Source organism: Colobus angolensis, unplaced genomic scaffold (genome assembly GCF_000951035.1).
Source record: "Colobus angolensis palliatus isolate OR3802 unplaced genomic scaffold, Cang.pa_1.0 Scaffold7, whole genome shotgun sequence".
In the NCBI taxonomy this organism is placed as follows: domain Eukaryota; kingdom Metazoa; phylum Chordata; class Mammalia; order Primates; family Cercopithecidae; genus Colobus; species Colobus angolensis.
In genome coordinates this window covers 12,259,340-12,281,390 of record NW_012120709.1, presented here as the reverse complement: position 1 = coordinate 12,281,390, position 22,051 = coordinate 12,259,340, and the positions used below count along the sequence as shown (strand labels likewise).

Below are 22,051 nucleotides of genomic sequence, written 5' to 3'. Positions count from 1 at the left end.
TTTCCTGAATTTCTTGATTCAGTTGATAAAACTCATGTCTCCAATAAAATGTGTGCATTTGCTCACTGGTCTGTATTCACTATTTGTTCTAATATGTTTTGGAACTCTCACTTGCTTAATCCAGGTTTCTCAACTGCCGTGTTAGTATTTATGAGCATATTAAAATAGAGTAAGCATTAACATGTCAGAAAGAGGCACTAGATTATTCACAAGTGTTGCATATATAATTCAATAACAAAACAGATGGAGAAAAAGACTTTTTATTAATATGGCTTGCTACACTTCTTATTTTGATCCAAAATTAGAAGTTCAGCAAGTTTTTTCAATAGTCTATGTGAATCAATTTCTGGTTGACATTTATTAGCAATGATATGATAATTTTAATTTAAAACAAGTATATATTTGAGACCCACCCTCTCCTCAATTCTTACGTGTACTTAAGTCAGTTGATTCTTGTTAACTCTCCTTTCCACATGACAGTTATATGACATGAAAAGGGGTTTTACAGTTTAGCACTCCATTAAAATGCACCCACCCTGAAGAGCTCATCAGCCAATTTTCAGGAGAGACAATTTTTCTTTATTAATGAGTCCCACAACAGAAAGAATCACAGATCTGGGATACATTTTTGGAGAGTACCTAGATATTGGCAAGACCTTGACATTTTGCATTTAAAAACTAAACCATGGGTTTGTAGTTACTCCCCTTTTAAAGACAAATGATTCAGAAGTGCTGGAAAATTAAAATAAAAAGCAAACTTTAATTTTTTGCTTATATCTACATGCAATTCTGGTTAAAAAAAAGAGAAAGTCATATGTTGTGATATGGGACCAATTAACGCTAGATTTCATGTGGACCATGGGCTTATTTAGAACTAAGTCTACACGAGGGGTCAGTTCCTAAAGAAAGGAATCCTAAAGTTTGGACCCAGACCTCACAGAAGGTGGAATTTCTCTTTCCAGTCTTCATAGCATTTTGCATTTTATTAAGAACTTTTCCCATGACTGATTTCATTTAACAGGGAAATGGATATTTTTCCTATAGACAAAAAGTGGGTGAAAAGTGGTTTTGTAATGCTAGAGCAAAAATATGGAAGCATTTAAATCACTAAATTGATAAAGGATGTCAGAAAAATGTTAATCTTCTTTGAACTCCTAAAGGTGATTTGTATGCAAATGTAATTATACTAAGATATGTGAGAAAATGTGTCTGTATTTAGGGTGGTCTTGGCCTAGAATAGAGAACAGATAGGAACTGAGTGGCTGTGAGGAGCTCCTATTCTACTCAAAGTTGGTTCCTTGGAGAGCGGCTTTGACTAGACTTGCCCTGAAAAATCTGGCCTAATTCCCACACCAGCCCTAAACCCTTATAGGCAATGGGACTGATGACTGATGATCTTGAAACCTGAGTCAAGATCTTGAGTGATGCTCTAGAGCTGCAGGAATTTTAGTTTCTACTGAAGCTCCACCTCTTTCTAGCTGAGCATTTCTGAGCAGGTTACTTAGTTTATTTAAACCTTACTTTTCGATAGAAGGAGAAAAAATATATATCTTATTTTTAGGTTGTCATGAGGATTGAATAAAAAAAGGCACATCAATTTTCCATTACAGTGTCTGGCATATAATGTGCTCTCAATAAATAAAATTTTTGCAATTAAAGATTTCTGAAACCATGCAACTCTGCAGCATTCCCTCTGGAGCTCTGGATGGGGGTCACTGGAGTGATAAGAAGATTCTACTGTACTTAGGAGCTAGGACTTCAGAAAGAGCTTTGTGGCTTCTGCTTAATGAGACTCTCAATCAGTTTTCCTGTTGCAGAAGTCAGACAAACTGATGGGTTGACTCTCTGATCTATTTTCAAAGATAGCTCCCTTGCTGGCAAGTGTTCAATTTATAAGAATGATTGCTCACTTCTCAGACATATTGCCTAGTTTCACCAGCATAGTGTCTCTCATGGTAGCTCGTTTTTAAGTTTAATATTCCTGACACAATGCCCGAGTTGATCATTGCCGCGGAAAAACGAAGATAGATGAGTCTACACCATTTTATACTTCATATTTCTTTTAGGAGCCTTAGATGAATGTCAGCTGGGTGTGAAGATGTACTGTTCATCACTCTCCCAACTTATTCCTTAAGTTTCTCTTTGAAAAGCCTTAATTTTTGTTACCATCATGGTTCAATAGGCTATGAAAAGATTCAGTACTATGAATAGCCCACTTCATATTACTTCTAGTTAGCACCAGCTTTCTTTTTCCACTATTCTTTCTCTTATAGAGAATGATTTGACATTCTGCACTTAAAGTTTTGTAAAATAAGTAATTGTCATTTGCATTTTAAAAAGATTCTGTTTAAATTGCAAATTTTGCAAGGTCTGGTGTATGGCAAGGAGGTGAGCCAGTCTTACCTTTGTCCACCTGTTAGCATTTAGCATTGTCCACCTGTTAACATTTTTAGAGGCCTGTGGAATATCCTATCTGCTCCCCAGCTAGCAGAGGATCCCTGCTTAAAGCTTGCCTCTTTTTTGTTGCTGGCTGTGTGCTGGTAGAGTGGGCTCTTCTTAACGTCTCCTTCCCTTGCTTCAGTCAATCTCCTTAGAAGAGCCTGCCCTGAGGTGCAGCTGGGCCCCCCGGCTGCTGTCCATCTCCTGCCACTCCTGATCTGGATCGGGTAGGCTCCAGCTTACCATGTATTAGCTGGCAGCCTCCACACAGGCTATGCCGTTAAGAAGATGGAAATCTAGAGATGGTTTTCATGGCAGCTCCAAACTTCTCAGATATAGAAGCACACCCATATTGTAGTCTGAAGCAAAATGCAATTAGGAAAGCCTTTGCTATTTTCCATGTATCACCTTAACTTTAACGGTCCTGCTTCCAAGCCTTTCTTCAGGTTGTTGCCCCTTCCATTTCATCCTATCCAAACTCTAACATCCTGGCAATTTTAAATCCCACCTCCTCCATGCAGCCTTCCTTTATTTGTTTGCCTCCAGCAGGAAATCATCTCTTCCTATGTAGATCAGTAAGGGAGAAAATACTAAGAGTTAAATATGTTTTCTCACTTACAGGCTTTGGATAAGATAACTCATTGGGCCATAATTTTGTCATTTGAAAAAAAGAGAAATAATACTACTCAAATTATAGATTTGTCATGAGGATGGAATCATGCAAAGCCCCAAGTCCAGTGCTTAGGGCACAGCAGACATTTCATAAATTGCAGTTATCATTATTACATAGAAGCATGAAAATATATTTTGGAAATTTTTTTAAACAGCCAAATACAGCTTTTAGATAAGGTTAACTTGAGTGTCTGTTTCCCTGAACATCCTAGTTCCTAGATAACAGGAATGTTAAAAATTACATGAATTAGCTACAAAACACTTATAACCAATTACTGTGGTGGGGCTGTATGGTTGCACTGTATAAAGTACCTCTTGAATGCTGGGAACACTGCTGCTATACCTACTCACATCTTACCACTAGCAGAATTATCTTCCCAAATCCAGGAACCTAGCACCAGCACCTTCCTGAACAACTTAGATGTTTCTCTCCCTCTCAGCCTAACAATAATCTTACCATCCATCTTCTTTCTCTTTTGCTCATTGAAATTTATCTAGTTGATTACTTCAAGAACACCCAGCCTATTCTAAATATATTCACCCGTTAGAAGTAATTTTTTGGTACTTGCTCTAATAATTTCATAAATGACTACCTTGAGGTTCTTATGTCTCTTTACTGCTTCATGTTCTGTTCTGCAGAGCCAATTTTGTTTTGTGGGATTCCTTTTGTTAACCCCACCCAAATATTGCATCCATTTTGGATAAGGGATATAAACAGTGTATAAATTAGTTTGTTTCAGCTTGGGCACACTACTAAATATCAATTATATGACACACACATTTATCTCAGCATTGATTATAAAGACAGTACTAAAGTATTTGTAAGTACTCACAAAAAAGGGAAATGTCCAGCCATCTTTCTTCTGTATGCGTTTAAAATGTTACACACAAACTAGGTAAACAGAGAATTCTGTTTTTCAGTTTGATTGTGGCTCACCTTTCTAGGTCCTGTGCTTTTCAGCTCAAACACATCCATTGTGTAATTGACTCTACGTCCATAGTGGTCGAACTGAACATTCCCTGTCAGCCCTTGAATTCGAACCTAAGTGAAAAAGAAAACCACACGTGTTCACTTGCAATTTCACTTATAGGAATTTCAACTTCATCTGCTGGGCTTACAACTACTTAAAAAAGTGGAACTATAAACTATAACCAACTAACTGAAATGCCATTAGGTATTTGAGCTATTGGGGTAGAATCTGAAAGAGGAATATCAAAGGGATGTATAAGCAATTTTGCTATACTCCTGGAAGAAGAATATGTTTTATTTGTTTTTAATATTATAAAGTTTCCATTTTTACTAGAAGAATCCTCCCTCAATTATAAAGTATTTTTATAGGAATGACAATTTTTTTATGGTTACTTTTCAGTTTTATTTGTATACCCACAAAATGGATTAAATAACCCTGATACATATGCCAGATCATATTCTCACCTTGCTAATATTAAAATTAAGATATAAGAAGCAAAAACATATAAGGGCATTTTTGAAAATATTGAAATATATTTTATTCCAAATTTCCTTTTAATTTGCTTTTACCTATGTTTTGAACCCGTGACATTTCAGAACATTTAAAATGTAACACTAAATATGTATATATTACCTCAATTATTTGAACAAATAGTGTTGGTATAATTATAAAAGACTGAAATAAACTGACTACTTAATCCAAAGTTACAAAGCAATTTGAAGATCTCCAGAGGTAGTCATTATTTCTGGTTCTGGAAGGTCTCGGGACTCAGGTGGGCTTATACTTCCTGAACCCTAGCTAACCTTGTGGTTAGCTAGGCCCATGCGACTCTTTCTGACATGTGAGTTGTAAATAGGAAGGACAGGTGATATTATTAAGCCACAGAATTTAATTGCCAATTTGAAACCTGCCCCCAACTATCCATTTCCCTTTGCAGAATTCACGATGGTAACTGCTCTGCCAGTCTATGTCCTTGAGTGACTACAATTAGCCAAGTGCCCCTGCTAATCTAGCATATGTCTGAGCAAGCAAAGCTCCTTTGTTGTTTTAAGTCACTGTGATTTGGGTTATTACAGAAACATAAGCTAGCTTATCCTGACTATGCATCCACACAAAATATAAACAGCAAAATTCTACCTTGTATTTTATCTAGAAATGTCCCAAAAATGATGGCTTGATATATTTGAGTAGCAATTGTAATACGTATTTGTGCTTGGATAAATTAGTCTGTTTTTTGAACATTCAACTAAAAGAAGACCATGAAATGAACTGAACTTAAATAAAATTGTGAGTTACCTGTTTGAGTGTCCTCTCCATGTCAATTCCCTGGCCCCATGGAGCAGCGGGATTTGCCAGACAATCCCCAGCATTTCCTCTCCTTGAGATATCAATTTTCTGCCTCCTAAGACTTCGGAAAGTTTCAGCCATCACAAGGACTCCATCATAAGTCAGAGCAGAGGTGTACTAACCAAATGAAAATGAATATAATGGTAAATGTTAAAATCTTATCGAGTGCTAGAAATGGTCTGGGGTCTTTGTAAGTTTATGACATAAAGCACCATTCTATCTGAAGGATGGTTAAATTACTGATAATTAATTGACTCTAGCTTCAGAAATTTCTATTCTTGCTTTAATATAAAGCCTGTATACCAAATCTTATCATCCTGACTCAAAAAGGAGAAAAACCATTCTGAAAAATGGAAATTTGAATAAAATAGTTTTCCATCAGTTGGTAGAAGAAAGACCCTTAGGCAAGGTCTTTCTTTTGTGTCCTAGTACAAATAGCTAACATATCAAAGGCTAATGCAGCTTTGTAATCTGCCTTGTAGTCAGTTTCTGTGCTTGAGCCCCAGGAGGGCTGGGCCTCTTAATCTTTTCCTCCTCCGAAACGCCTACCAAGGTTCCCTGAGATTTAATATAAGTTCATGGACTTGAAGTATATATCTTTGTTCAGTCTCCCAGAAGAATGAGTGGAATTGTTTATTGTTATTCAGAAATATGATGCCAGAAATAACATCTACTTATTCAACAAATGTGTATGCATCAGTGACTGTGCTAAATAGGAATGGATATTGCCACGCTACACCCAATGAAGGTGCACAGGAAGGCAAAGTCATTTTGTTAAGTTTTCGATATAACCTAGGATCAAAGTGGAGATGTGAAGGATAGACCATCTGCTTCCGTCTGAGAAAAGAGTGAGCTCCCCTCCACCTCTGAGAAAAGATTCTTAAGGTTAGGAGAAAAAGTGAGGAAAGGTTGAGATAAAAATGTAATTTTCTAAATATAAAAATAAATCAACATGGGATTGCTTTTGGCAGACATTTATTAGAAAATTCCTGAACACATGGAAATGGGGCACAATTTTCTGGAAGCGTGACAGATCTACTTATTCAGCAAATGTGTATGTACTAGTCACTGTGCTAAATAGTATCAACTGCTAACTACTTATCATGACAAAAACTACATTGTCTTCTTTAGAAATTCCATATGGTCAGTTCCTTATAATTAACACCTTATATGCCCGTATGAGCAGTAGGTTAGTGCTGTACGAAGTGGAGGATGATCTCCTTGATTTTGTGCTTTCAAATGAAGAAAAATAATTTGAAATTCCATTTGTAGAAAGTAAACTTAGGGCCAGCCATGGTGGCTTGCACCTGTAATCCTAGCAGTTTGGGAAGTTGAAGTGGGTGGATCACTTGAGTCTAGGAGTTTGAGAGCAGCCTGGGCAACATGGCCAGACCCCATCCCTACAAAAACCGCAAAACATTAGCTAGGCGTGTTTGTGTGCACCTGTAGTCCCAGCTACTTGGGAGGCTGAGGTGGGAGGAGGATTGCTTGAGCCCAGGAAGTCAAGGCTACAGTGAGCTATGATCGTGTCACTGCACTCCAGCCAGAGTGACAGAGAAAGACCCTGTCTCAGAAAAAGAAAAAAGAAAAGAAAGTAAATTTAGGCAACATGGGCATGAGACACAGCAGCCACCATTACAGGGAAGAGAAAAACCAAAACATGGATAAAATAAGGAGCATTAGTCCTAACAAAGAACTGTTCAATAGTATAGGATATAACTCTTGTATTAGAAGTATTTAAAAGAACCATGTAAATTTCCTATATATTCCTCTAGGACTTGACAAAACAAGCTTCTGGAGAGACATGCCCTTCACAGTTATTGGGATGGGGTAGCTGAGGAAAATTAAGGTGTTCAAGCAAGGTACTACACCAAAAATGAATGTGCCTCCTCCCCTGCCTGACCCAACACATCTTTGAATAGAGAAAGTCATCAAATCATCTTTTTTTGTTAAGGCAAGAAAATAAAAATGAGAAATAAAATGAATCTTGCTTAAGTCGCAAAGGGCAAGAGAAAAGTGCAATGCTAGTACTTGAGGACCAAAGGAGGAAAAAAGAAAAATATTGTTGCTTTTTCAACAGGAAGAAAGAAGATGAGAAGAGATGGCACTAAAAGCAAATGCACTTGCTGTGTTTTAAAAAGTGCATTCATTTTTATGAAATATGTGAACCAGAAAAAAGAGCAGGTATCACACAGAGTGGTGCAGAGCAAAGGAGACATTCAGCCAGAGCGGCAAGGACCTGGGATTTGACAGGTCATAGAGCTGGTAGATGGAAAGAAGCAGTAGTTTAAATCAGTTTTACTTTTTCAAAGGATGTAATTCTTTTCTATGTGTCTTACTGTACTACAATCCAGGGAACCACAGTTACGGGCAGACAACTTCTAGGTGGCGCCCAGAAAATTCTTTTTTTTTTTTTTTTTTTGAGACGTAGTCTCGCTCTGTCGCCCGGGCTGGAGTGCAGTGGCCGGATCTCAGCTCACTGCAAGCTCCGCCTCCCGGGTTTACGCCATTCTCCTGCCTCAGCCTCCCGAGTAGCTGGGACTACAGGCGCCCGCCACCTCGCCCGGCTAGTTTTTTGTATTTTTTAGTAGAGACGGGGTTTCGTCGTGTTAGCCAGGATGGTCTCGATCTCCTGACCTCGTGATCCGCCCGTCTCGGCCTCCCAAAGTGCTGGGATTACAGGCTTGAGCCACCGCGCCCGGCAAAAAAATTCTTACTAATCATTTCATTTTTAGGCAGGGTAAATAGTGCCCTATAGTTATTTACTGCTCTGATAAGTGATTAGAATGATGAAATGATTTCATTTACTAAGATTTATAGATAACAAGACAGAATTGGGCAGAATCATGGTGCAGTAGAAAAAGTATGGGATTAGAGAAGAAAGAACTGGGATGAATTTTAGTTCTGTGACTCATAGGTTTATGGGAATGTGAAGCACATTTTCTTGGCTATGGAAAGTATAAAACAGAGCAAAATGAAATGAAACAAGATAATAGTGACTCTCTATTATGGTTATTATGAGGATGAAATTTCATATCATATCTGAGAGCTCTTTGAAAAATGTACCAGACTCTAGCTAGGAATCATGAAGACTACAAAGATGAGTATTTGATGGTTACTGCCCCAGAGAGTTTATAGGAGTGAAACAGTAAGTGTGCAAATAATTATATTAAATCCCTGATGAAAATTGCCCAGTCAAATACTATGGAGAGTACAGGAGGGAAGGAATCACATTTACAAAAAAAAAAAAAAAAGAAAAGATTTCATAGGGAAAGTGGAATTTGAGATAAAGCCTTGGAAGGTGGTTAGATTTCGACAGGTAGACATGGTGGTGGAGGACTTTTGAGGCAAAAGCATGTGCACAGGGAGTGATAAAGGGTGGGGAAATGCAGGGCAGCTCACATTGGCTGGAGCATCAGAAAGCGGGTAGAGGGTCATGCAACTGTAAAGGCTTGATTGGCCTATAGAATGGAAGACCTTGATTCCAGGAGATTTTTTTTAAAGCAGGGAAGTGACACGATCAGAAGTCATGCTTTTAATCTTGTTTGAAAAATTAAACACTTAAGAGTACACTTTAATTAATTATAATCAATCCTCATTATTTGTGGATTCTAAATTTTCAAATTTTCCTCCTTGCTAATATTTATTTGTGACTCTTAAATCGATACTTATGACACTTTTGTGGTTATTTGTGGAACTGTATAGAGTGGTGAGAAATTTGAGTAACTAACACACAAGGTCCCAGCTGTGGCTGAACAAGGAAACACTGTTTCCTTGTTTCTGGTCTCATACTGTAAACAAGTGTCCTTTTTGTGTTCTATTTAGTGCCATGTTTTCTGCAGTTTTGTGCTTTTTGCTGATGATTTCACTGTTTAACATGGACCAAAAGCATAGTGTTGACGTGCTGTTTAGTGTTCCCAAGTGCAAGGAGGCTATGATGTGCCTTATGGAGAAAATGTGCATGTTAAATAAGCTTCATTCGGGCATCAGCTACGGTGCTGTTGGCCAGGAGTTCAATGTCCATGAACCAACAGTACATTAAATAAGGTTTCTTTAAACAGAAACACCCATAAAACAAGGTTATGTACTGAATAGTTGACAAGAAGTTTGTAACCAGAGGCTAGCAGAACTTAACCCTATATTACCCCTGGGAGCAATAGTTCTATATTTACTTATTCAGTATTTAAAGATACTTTATAGAACATAACTACTGTGAATAATGAGAACGAATTGTACTGCATTTACTTATTAAATGGCTACTGAATGCCTAGCATCATGCCAAGAGTTGTGACTGATGAGACGATTATATAACAGAGAGGCCAAAGCTATAGCATAGACAAGTCTAGTTGGATATAATCAAATAGGAGACATTAAAATAATTATATCCTGTGTATTCCATGAATCTGGTCCCTGACTCAAGGACTGCCAACTAACATATCCATTTAATAATTTGCATGTATTTATCTGTCAAAGGATTGGACAACCGTGCTTGACACATAGTGGACATCCATTTAATGTTCTGTTTTGAAATTCTGTAATTTTATAAGGCAGTGAAGATGGTATGCCAAGCTGGCAAAATTCTAGTATTTCTGAGAAGAAATTGACATACCCACTATGAAATATTGTAATTAGAAAATAGAAGCAGAGCTGAGACCCTTTAGCTTTAGATCGTGTTTTTCCTAGGCTTGAATTTCCAAATTACATATAAAACTTTTTACTGGAATACACTGTTAGTAATAGATTAACAAATGATGATGATGGTGCCTTATTCGGTAGGGGCTCAAACCACTAAGTTGGAGTTTAAGAAACATTATGCCATAATTTAACATGAGGTCTAAGAAAGTCATCTATCTGTTTAGTTTGATCAAATATGCTTATGATCAGAAATTTACCAGCCTTTTCTGAGCAAATATGAATAGCACACTTTCACAATATCAGTCAGAAAACAATGAAAACAACCAGATTTTTCACTGTTAATTTGAAAGAGAACTTTTGCAGAAGCTTGCATATTTTACATTTCTGCTAATTTCCTAATTTGCCTATTCATTGTAAATCACTTCATGAAGATTTCTGTGTGGAAGAAAAGTTACGGATATTCTTTCACATTTGAAGTATTTAGTTAACAATTAAAAAATATATATAATTCTGCAAGGAAATTCATATGTATAGTACTGTAATAATAATAGTAAACTGCTTAAGCTAATGTCTAGCAACTCTACTCTTAAATACAGAAATTTAGAAATTATTAAGTGCATGTGCAAGGCAGTTATAAAGACAAAATGCTTTTTTCCCATGCCATACTATGTTTGGCAAAATGTTAATGGAAAGACTGTATAATAAACTTTCCATCTTAAATTTTGAAACTATCAGTAATACAGTAGATAAAAATAAACAAATACCTTTGGAGGAGTCTCAGATCCTGGATACTCTCTCTGATCTAGTTTCTTCCAGCGATCCATTAGTTTGATTACCATAGGTGTATTAAAATCTACCAACTGGAATCCAGTAACATTGGCTCCACCATGTATAAACCTCTCAAGAGAAATATCCTTGAATCCCTATAAAAATTGATACAAAGATTGTTAAATTTAGTTTATTGTACATGGCAGCTCTTCAATAGTAACATAAATTAATGGCCTATACAGATTAAAAGATTTTAAATAAAACAATGGCTAAAAATGTGGAAAATGATAAAGAAGATGTGGAAAATCTAACTATATCTATTTAGCTGTTAAATTCTGTAATTCAAAATCCAATAAATGAGACAAAGATATGTTTTTATTTCAGTCCAAATCAAGTATTTCTTGACTGCCTCTGATTGCCTTTTATTAAGTATAAAGGGGGATACAGGAGATAAATATGGTTGCATCAAAAAATCTCCTGTTTCTCACTAACTCATTCTATGAAACTAGTATCATACTGATACCAACATTTGGCAAGGACACAACAAAAACGAAAACTACAAGCCAGCATCCCTTATGAACACAGACATAAAAATCCTCAACAAAATACTGCACACCAAATCCAGCAACACTTCAAAAAGATAACTCACTGTGATCAAGTAGGTTTTATTCCAGGGATGCAAGGATGGTTTAACATATGCAAAGCAATAAATGTGATTCACCAAATAAACAGAATTAAAACAAAAACCATACGATCCTCCCAACAGATACATAAAAAAGCGTTTGATAAAATGCAACACACCTTCATGATAAAAATCCTCAAAAAACTAGGCATCAAAAGAACATATCTCAAAATAATTAAAACCATCTATGACAAACTCACAGCAAATATCATACTGACTGGGCAAAAGCTTGAAGCATTATTCCTAATAACTGGGACAAGACAAGGATGTCTACTCTCACAACTTGTATTTAACATAGTACTTCCAATCTTAGACAGAACAATCAGGAAAGAGAAAAAAAGGCATTCACATAGGAAAAAGAGGAAGTCAAATTACCTCTTTTCACTAATGACATCATCCTCTACCTAGAAAATCCTAAAGACTCCTCCAGAAGACTACCATGTCTGATAAACAACTGCAGTAAAGTTTCAAGATACAAAATTAATGCCCCCAAATCAGTTGCATTTCTATAGCCAATAACACTGAAGCTGAGAACCAAATCAAGAACTCAATCTTATTTAAAATTGCCACATACATACACACACGCACACACACAATATCCAGGAATGCATTTAACCAAGAAGGTTAGAGACCTCTACAAGGAAAACTACCAAACACTGATGAAATAAATAATAGATGACACATAAAAATGGAAAAAACATCCCATGCTCATGGATAGGAAGAATAAATGTCATTAAAACGATTACATTGTCCAAAACAATCCACAGATTCAATGCAATTCCTATCAAATTACCAACACTATTTCTTGCAGAACTAGAAAGAACAATTCTAATATTCATATGGAACTAATAAAAAGCTTGAATAGCCAAAGCCATTTTAAACAAAAAGAACAAAGCCAGAGGCATCACATTATCTGACTTAAGACTATACTATAAGGCTAAAGTAACCATAACAGCATGGTTTTTGTACAAAAATAGACACATAGATCAATGGAACACAATAATGAAACCAGAAATAAAGTCACATACCTACAACCAACTGATCTTTGACAATGTTAAGAAAAATAAACAAGGGGAAAGGATACTCTATTCAATAAATAATGTTGGGGAAACTGGCCCTATGCAGAAAACTGGACTCCTACTTTTCACCATATACAAAAATTAAGATAGATTAAAGATGACATAAGATGTGAAAATACAAAAATCCTACAAGAAAACCTGGGAAAAACTCTTCTGGATATTGGCCTAGACAAAGAATTTATGACTAGGACCTCAAAAGCAAATGAAACAAAAACAAAAGTAGACTAATGGGAACTAATTTAACTAAAGAGCTTCTGCATAGCAAAAGAAACAATCAACAGAGTAAATAGCCAGCCTACAGAATGAGAGAAAATATTTGCAAACTATGCATCTGACAAAGTACTAATACCCAGAATCTATAAGGAACTTAAATCAACAAATAAAACCAAATAACCCCATTTAAAAGAGAGCAAAGGGCATGAACAGATACTTCCCAAAAGACAACATATAAATAGCCAGCAAACATGAAAAAATGCTCAACATCACTAATCATCAGAGAAAAAATTAAAACCACAATGAAATGCCATCTCACACCAGTCAGAATGGCTATTATTTAAAACTCAAAAAATAACAGATGCTGGTGAGGATGCGGAGAAAAGGGAAAACATAAAAACTGCAACTGTTGGTGAGAATTTGAATTAGTCCAACCCCTATGGAAAACAGGATGGAGATTTCTCAAAGAACTAAAAATAAAACTAACATTTGACCTAGCAATCCCACCACTAGGTATATACCCAAGGGGAAATAAATCATTTTGTCAAAAAGACACCAGCACTCATAAGTTTATTGCAGCAGTATTCGCAATAGCAAAGTCATGGAATCAGTCTAAGTGCCCTGAGAAATGGTAGTCCAAGGGACGAAAGCAAGATAGGCCATTCACGGACTTCTGTGTGGCAGGAAAAAAGATGGTGTCCACCAGATGGAGCGAAGAAGCCGGGAGGTAAGGATGCTATCCCTTCTTGCCTAGAGGTAGTTACCAAGGATTCAAAAATTCTGGACAATTATTTATTTATTTATTTATTTATTTCTCTCTCTCTCCCTCCCTCCCTCCTTCCATCTCATCTATCATATCTATTGTCTACACATTTTCTATTATTTATCTATCTGTGTATGTATGTATGTCTCTATATCTGTCCATTATCTATCATCTATCTATTATCCATCACTTGTCTACCAATTATCTGTCATTTATCTATCTTCCATCTATATATCTACCCATTTATCATCTTTGTTTTATACCTGACTCCCTTTTATTGCCACTATTTTAGGTACCTTATAAAAATCCACACACAATACAAAGTGTAAAACAGACAATAGCAAGAAGAGAGCAAAAAGCATATTAAGGAAGTGAATTAATAAAGCCATAGGTATTAGCTCAGAGAAAAGCAAATCACACACACACACACACACACAAACACACACATACATGAGCTTGTAGCTTTTGTAATTGCTTTCTTTTTGTTTTCTCTTAGTATTTAGTAAAGATTCTTTTGAAAATATGAATATGCTTCAATTTGCTGAGAGAATGAAGGGAGAGTGTTTTGTCCATTTTTTGGTGGGAATAAAATGTGTAGCAATAAGCCTGCAGTTAGAGTAAGAAGTAATGAGGACTTGGAATTGCTTGTCCTTCTGAATGCACCTTGGCTATGGTTTTGGAGTCTTCAGATTGTGTCTTTCCTTTCCTCTTCCCTCCCTCCCTTCCTCCTCCTTCTCCTCCTCCTTTTTCTTTTATAATGAAGTAGATTGTCTTCCCAACCAACATATATGCATTACTGTTTGGCTATCTAAGAAAAAATATATCAGTTTACTGGCAACTGAGCAAAATCGCTGTCAAAGAGGCCCAGGTATATGAGCTAACAGCTATTATATGCTGAGCTTATTATATGCCAGGTATTGTGCTAAGCACATTACACAGATTATTGATCTAGTTTAGTTTTCATAACAAGGTTATGAGATAGATCCTATTATTAGCCTTATCCTATAGATATGAAAACAGGCTTAGGGGGTTGAAGAAAAACTATTCAAAGCCATCCAGCAAATGTATGCTTGAGCTAAGATTTCAGCCATAGAAACCACCTCTTGAGTTTGACTTTTTCACCTTATACTCCTGCATATTCTTACACAGAGGTGTTTTAAATTTTATTAATTATCATAGTATCTATAGGAAAGGCAGTGTGATACTGTACCCCCTGGAAAAGCCCACACTTTGAATTCCACTTCTGTTACTTTCTAACCTTATACCTTCCACATTCAAAATGAGAATGAGAATGCTACGGTATCCAGCACATCTGGTTTGAATTCAGTAGATGATCACTATTATCAATTAAGTCACTCAACAAATATTTATTTCATGCCTATTATATGCCTGCTAATTTGACAGTTCATCAGTTACATTCTCATTTTGTTGATAAAGAAACTAGACACCAGAAAGTAAGCCTATGTTTCTGAAATGGGAAAAACACTGTCCATCAATCTCCAGCTAGTAAACTGACTCCAGCTAGTCAGTTGAACATTTGTTTGCTTCTATCAGAGTATAGGGCAGACCCACAAGCAGGCAAATGATTCCAATGTTTTCTAAAAGCCACAGTAATTCAACTATTGCATTAGCTGCTAATTGATGACATTATTATTTTCTTTCAACCATGGCTGAAATAGAAGGTCTGCCAAACCTTCTTTCATAGCGTTATCCACAGCTGCAGGATAAAGAGGCAAAGCTGCAGCCTTCAGAAAAATCATCTGATGTAAAGTCTGGCTGATAAATAATAGTTCACATTTCTCAGAGTCCATCCTGTTCTTATGCTGAAGGTAAAGGAAAAAATTGCCATGTCTGATTATAAACCCCTTTCAGTTATGCTTTGAATGAATGGTGGGTGACTCAGTTAATTTCAGCTATGTCTGTTTTGCGTACAGGCAATATTTTTCCTTTCATATATTTTCTTACAATTTCATATAGAAAATTGATAGGATCTAGACGGTGAAGCACTTTTCTCAGAAACATTTATTTTAGTGGCCATTTTGATTTCAGTTTTTATCCGAAGAATATAGTGGAACTGAGAGTTCCTGGGCAACATTGTAATAAAGTTATTCACTCCATAGTCAGGAGGAAATCAGTAGTTAAGTGACTAAGTAAATAATGTCCCTGAGGGCAGGGGGAGATCAAGGGAAAGGCTTTCTACTTGTAAAAATGGGCTACTACTTTGCTTATATTTCACAATGGTTAATTACCCCTCTCTAGGGTAACATCCAACTTCGTTTTTCTTTAATTTCTATTTGTAGTTCATACATCTTTTGGGGGAAAATAAAATGTTTAAAATTATAGGTATCAGATATCCTGATGACTATGTAAATTTACAAGTCTATCATCTTATCACTGTTTAATAAATGCTCAATCTTTAAGTTTTACTTAATTTAGGTAACACTTCTGCTGTATTTTGCATTTCAGGTTCATAGGTTGACTAAATCATATGAGATAGCTGTGGTGCAATTAACGGAACGAACGTCAAATAGAATGGGGGAAATTGCTCCCTTACCATGTTGTAAAAATTGGTTAGTTAAGAAATTGACTTAAAGTACGTACTTTCCATGTGCATGTAGATAGATGGTAGAGTCAGACATGCTTAATGCAGAAAAGTTAAAAAACGGGAAGCACAAAAGTAAGACAATGTCACCAAGTTGATGGAATCTTAGCTAGGGTCACTGCACTTCAATAAAAACATGCTAGACTGCAAATTTTGGGAAGCATGTCTACTCTCCATTCTGAAACTAACCAAACACCTAAATGTAAACAAGTCACTTTGCTTTCTGTATCCTAATGTTTAATTTCCTTTATGTTCTGAATGAGGCGTGAATGGTGTATGTGTGTGAGATGGTGGAGGATAGGTAAGAAACAGGTTCACTTCATCTTTAATTATATATATCCAGAACATTTTGTAATTTTATATCTTTTTAATGATTGAGCCAGGTGTTCTCCTAGATGTAAATTAAATAATACTTTATAAAATAAAAAAATCTAAATGAGAGCAAGATTTTAAGAATTTGTCTTGCAAATGGGACAAATGTCAACTGTTCCTTGTTGCTATTGGTGGCCATATTTAAATTATTTGACTGCTAGAGGAGTGAATATCAATACAGAGCAATGTGTTTAATGCTAGGTCCCCCTGACAGGTGCTGTGGGAGATGCTTAAATAAATGGTCACTTGGTGGCATTATTCCCTAAGTGGTTTATTTATTTGTGTATTTATTCTTTGCAATCAGACAGGCCAGAGCTTCAAACTTTTCTTTGAGAATTCAGATCTGTGAGATCCTGGCTAAATTACACTGAACCTCATTTTTCTATCAAAAATCTTTTTTAAGGCCAAATTAAAGCAATTATAATAACAAAAACAATTACAGTAACATAAACTGGGTGCTAGAGGGTAAGCAGGAGTTCAACAGATAAAGGGTAGGGATAAGGACTCTTTCATTAGGTTAAAAAAAGAGACATTGTTCCTGCCTTCAGTGAACTTGCAGTGTACTATTGTTTTATTTGCAGTTGTGCCATGGGATATTGGACAGTACCTGGTACAGACGGGGTATAAAATAATAATTTGATAAATGAAAAAACAAGAATAAGTCCTATACTATGAGTACACAGGTACTCAGGGTAGTCTGAGAACCCAGAGAAGAGACTATCAAAGTGGATATTTAGGGATAGCTTTCCAGAAGTGACTGTAACCACTGACTGGGATTGGATGGGGTAAACACCTCCTGATAGAGATAACGACCTAAACAAAGCTGGGAAAAGGAAAGCTGCATTAGGTGTCTGGGAATTAGTTTGATCTGAAGAAGGGATAGTTGTGGGGTGGAGTGGGAAAGACTCAGGTCAAATAGGGACAAAATCTTAAAGGGCTTTGTGCATTAAGTTCAAGAGTGCAAATCCTTTTTCCTAAAATATTTAAGTAGAGCGGTGCTTAGGTTTTGAATGATTACTCTGGAAGATGGTGGTAAAAACTGGGGCAATGACTCAGAGTTGGCACAATATGTCATTTGCAGAGACCTTCAAACTCTGAGGAGAAGTGAGACACATATTAGCAAGTAAGTTTGGAAAACCCATGGGGAATCAGGTCATGAAAAATATGATGTCTTTTACTGTATTTGCAGCCTGAGGCCAATAAAAAATTTAAGCAAACGATATCATCATACTTGTCTTTAAAAAATAACCAGCAGCTAAATGAAAAAAGAGCTAGGAAAGAGTAAGTCTAGGGGCAAAGTAGGGAAGCAATTTTCTTACATGAATCTCTAAGAAACAGACTAGGATAAACCAACTGACAGATAAGGTTTTCCTGCCTCTACTTCTCTGGGAAAATTTTGGAACAGAATTTAATCTATTGTGATATAATACGCTTTCACCAGTACCTCTAGATGATGGGTTTAATAAAACATACATGCACCCACATACAAATCCCGTATAGGACATAGAAAAGAAAAAAGAATAGCAGCAATCTTTCATTTCTAACAAGTTTTACTCACACTTTATATCCAATTGTTAAATATAGTGGCAGAGATAAACACAGAGAAATTTCAAGAATCAGTGAGGGGCATGCCCATTCAATTAGATATCAGGCATAGCTCATACTATTCAGATGATGTTAGCTCCCTGTGGACCCTCTTGGACCTTCTGCAGGTTCAGGCTTGAGTATTAAGGGAAAGGATTTCAACTTTTTTTGGCCTGGTTGGAGGTGAGACGCCGGCACACTGCAATAGCTCCAAAAGCTAAGATCAGAGGGGCATAGAATACATAAATGTATTCTCATTTTATCAGGATAGACTGATGAAGGAGATTGAATGGTTGTTAATTGAAGAAGAAAAGTTCAACTTACAATGACAAGACAATTTAAAATAATGCCAGAGAGCATTCACAACCTATTTGCATCCTTATTCACAAATAAATTGCCTATTATTTTGTTTAAGTACATGAAATCTGCTTTCTGCATTTCAGCCAAAGAGTTTAAAGACCATTAGGAAGCCAGTATTTTGGTGACATTCCTTACTTTGTTTCTTGGTTTAAAAGATTATCATTTTTAAAGAATCTAAAGAACAACCTATATTTAAACTCAGTTTCTTCAGAGAGTTAACCTTGTTTAAATAAGGGAGGTCCTTGACTTTTACAAAAATGCATGTTTGTAAATTCATGACCCAATTTCATGCATCACATATTGATGTCTGCTAAATTTCATTCTTCTCTTTTTGGTAAATATGGGTTGGACTTCATACCTTCTGCTTTTATATTCTACATTGTGACTACAGAATATTTTAAATATTCCAGAATATTTGTAACCACCCAATCACAAGTAAGAATTGTTATTGTAGACATCAGTTTTTACTAATACTGTTAAATCACCCTTGATGAGTTGGTTTAAGTATAACAGTTCTCCATTAATTGTAAATTGTAATTGTAAATTATCAATGAAATATTTTCTTGGTTTAATTTTTACAATATGTATTGCTAATATATAGACATACAACAAACTGTTGTATATTCACCTTGCATTCTGCAACCCTGCGGAACTTATTAGTTCTACAAATATATTTTGATTCCTTAGTATTTTTATATACATATAATCTTCTTCCTTTTCAATCTGGATGCCTTTTATTTATCTATTTCACCTAAATATCTGTAATAGAACCTTCAATACAGTGTTCAATAGAAGTGGTGAGAGGGGACACTCTTATCTTGTTCCTGATTTTAGGGGAAAATCATTCAATCTTTCAACCTTAAGTATGATGTTGATGTCATTTTTCATTTTGATTCTGGATTGACTTCACATTTGAGAATCTTATGCACATAGCTCTCAAAAATAGTTGCTGATTGGCTCAATAAAATAAAAACTACTCCAGTGTTATAAGTAAGAGTCCTTTAGGGACAAATGAATACGTCAATATAATCCATATTAGTACACTATATTATAATATATGTCCATGGCAGTCACTGATCTGATCATGTATTACAAAGATATCAACCACATATAATAAAACTTGCTGATTTTTAGTGAAAGTGATGGTTCTAGTCCCTACTGCAGACAAAAATGGTTTTCTACTTCATATACTGGAACTCTAGATAACTTAAATACACTGCCATCTCCCAGGGCTGTTTATGATATCCTTGGGAGTGTTATACATATTAATTCATTCCATCTTGTACTGATTGATTTATTTTAATTGCCAATGTCAACAACTCATTTCTGGAATGATAGTCTACATATAACACATTGATTTTTTTCCCCTTAATTCTATTGTTTGTAAGAATAAATGACAAAATCTCCTATTTGCTATAAAAGTCATTAGAGTCTTATTGTACAATTTACTGTACTTACAGATATCTCATAATCCTGTTTTTTCTCTTATAGTAATTAATATCAGAATACATTTGTCTTAAATTTTATATTTTTATAAAAAATAGTGAAACACTCTACTAAAACAGCCTACTAAAAGCAATGAAAAAGACAAGTCAAAATTTCTCAGTATTTTCATGATAATCCATTAAGTCGCAAGATTATACTTTATCTAAGAAGCACAATATAATAGTGGTTCACAGTATATTGCTGTATTTTAATATCTCAGATCCACAACCAAACCCAGTTCGCTAAAGACTGAAAATTCCTGTCTCAAAGTGGGACAGTCCACTTGCCATATGGAAAGAATGGGTAGATCTCAATCTCTTTTGCATCCTTCAGTTTCTTTCCTGTTGAAGCGCAATATAGTCATAAAAAATAAAAAGGGCTGGACGCAGTGGCTCATGCCTGTAATCCCAGGACTTTGGGAGGCCAAGGTGGGCGTATCACGAGGTCAGGAGATCGAGACCATCCTGGCTAACATGGTGAAACCCCGTCTCTACTAAAAATACAAAAAATTAGCTGGGCGTGGTGGTGGCAGGTGTCTGTAGTCCCAGCTACTCTAGGAGGCTGAGGCAGGAGAATGGCTTGAACCTGGGAGGCGCAGCTTGCAGTGGGCTGAGATTGCGCCACTGCACTCCAGCCTGGGCGACAGAGCAAGACTCTGTCTAAAAAAAAAAAAAAAAGTATCATAAAAATGGAAAAAGGAGAAAACATCCTTAACTTCTCCAGTGTAAATCACTTTGGGAATCAGGCCCTTAGGGCAAATGGTACTTTATAATAAAACAAGAGAGGATGGACCGCTCCATGTACAATCTACCTCCTACACTGCATGGTTAACAAGACGTATTCAATGAGCCTTCCAAGATATCTAAAAGGATTTCTCTCAGGCCTTTAAGAATTTCATAACAATGGATGTGCCTTGTTTGTTAGTCATTTGTATATGACATGTGAAAAGTTGACATAATTTTTAAAAATTTGCATTACTCCCATTTAAAAGATTTGCTTATATAGCCATTATATACAGTTATTCTTAAAACTAGAGAACATAGCTGTTAGTTTAGATCATTCTTGTAATATCCAAATATTGGCTATCTTTATCTATAAAGTAGCATTTATCATTTAGACAGAAAATTATTTAATTTGACAAGTGGTATTGTAGCAAAATAACCATTATCATTTCTTTTAAAGGTCTCTTTAGCAGATACCAAGCTAATCTGCATAAAATTATATTGAATTCTACTTATGGAATTTTATGATCATTGTAATAAAATATCACGTGTGTTATTAAAAGCTTAGTAAGTAATGTAGTCTATTTATTGAAGTATTATTTTAAGGCACAGTTAAAATAATCTTGTGTGCTTGAGCAATTCTTATGAAAAGTAGAAAATAAGAAGTTCTTACCAAGTTTGCAATGATATAATGGTAGCCTTTAACATGCTTTCCAACACTTACAATCTGTGAAGATATAAGAAAATAAGAGAAAAATCAGTTTTAATTCACTGAAATATTATTTAAAAAATATTAACTGTTTTAGCATAATTCCATGTAGAATCATGATGGGAAAATGATAGGTTTTTAAAAAATAAGTCACGTATTCTAGTTAGAAGAATTGATAAGCCATATTCAAAATAAGTGGTGAAAAGTACCACTTTTATTTAAATCACATACTATCAACCTCGTTCAGGAAATGTTATAATCTCCTTAAAAATAATGACAATGCTATGAACCAACAATTACACATGTTTTTCATGAGAATGCATCAACGTAGAAACTTAACATGATTTTCATCTGAAGAATTTAGATGTACTTCACTTATTAATAATTTATGAAAACGGAAGATAGGCTGCTCGGTGTCTTCATAGGGTAAGAATAATCATCTCTGAGTAGGTTGATAGCAAGCAAAGTTTTTCTAAGGTACAATCTATTTATAGACATCTCTGATGCCAGAAAATATTCAGTGAGTTCTCACCTGTATATGAATGCAGTAGTGTTTTCTTATAATTACAAAAAGAAAAAAAAATATCAAAAAGGGTTTCTCTCTGTTGGATTCTTTTTTTTTTTTTCTGACAATGTTTTCAGGAATGT

The 22,051-nt window shown here is 35.6% G+C and overlaps 1 protein-coding gene across 6 annotated transcripts in view; it reads right to left on the bottom strand.

Annotated features, from left to right (window-relative positions):
* The window catches only part of GRIA4 (glutamate receptor, ionotropic, AMPA 4), a 371,925-nt gene that overhangs the window by 79,012 nt on the left and 270,862 nt on the right, over positions 1-22,051 (bottom strand). For all 6 annotated transcript variants that reach the window (XR_001000109.1, XM_011926652.1, XM_011926649.1 and 3 more), the window contains 4 exons: positions 21,368-21,421; positions 10,829-10,987; positions 5,379-5,546; positions 4,049-4,153 (listed from right to left, as the gene is read on the bottom strand). Coding sequence is in view for 5 of the 6 variants with exons in the window: in XM_011926652.1 (XP_011782042.1) it covers positions 4,049-4,153; positions 5,379-5,546; positions 10,829-10,987; positions 21,368-21,421 (486 nt within the window). In the remaining variant the exon portion in view is untranslated. The remainder of the gene's footprint in view (positions 1-4,048; positions 4,154-5,378; positions 5,547-10,828; positions 10,988-21,367; positions 21,422-22,051) is intronic.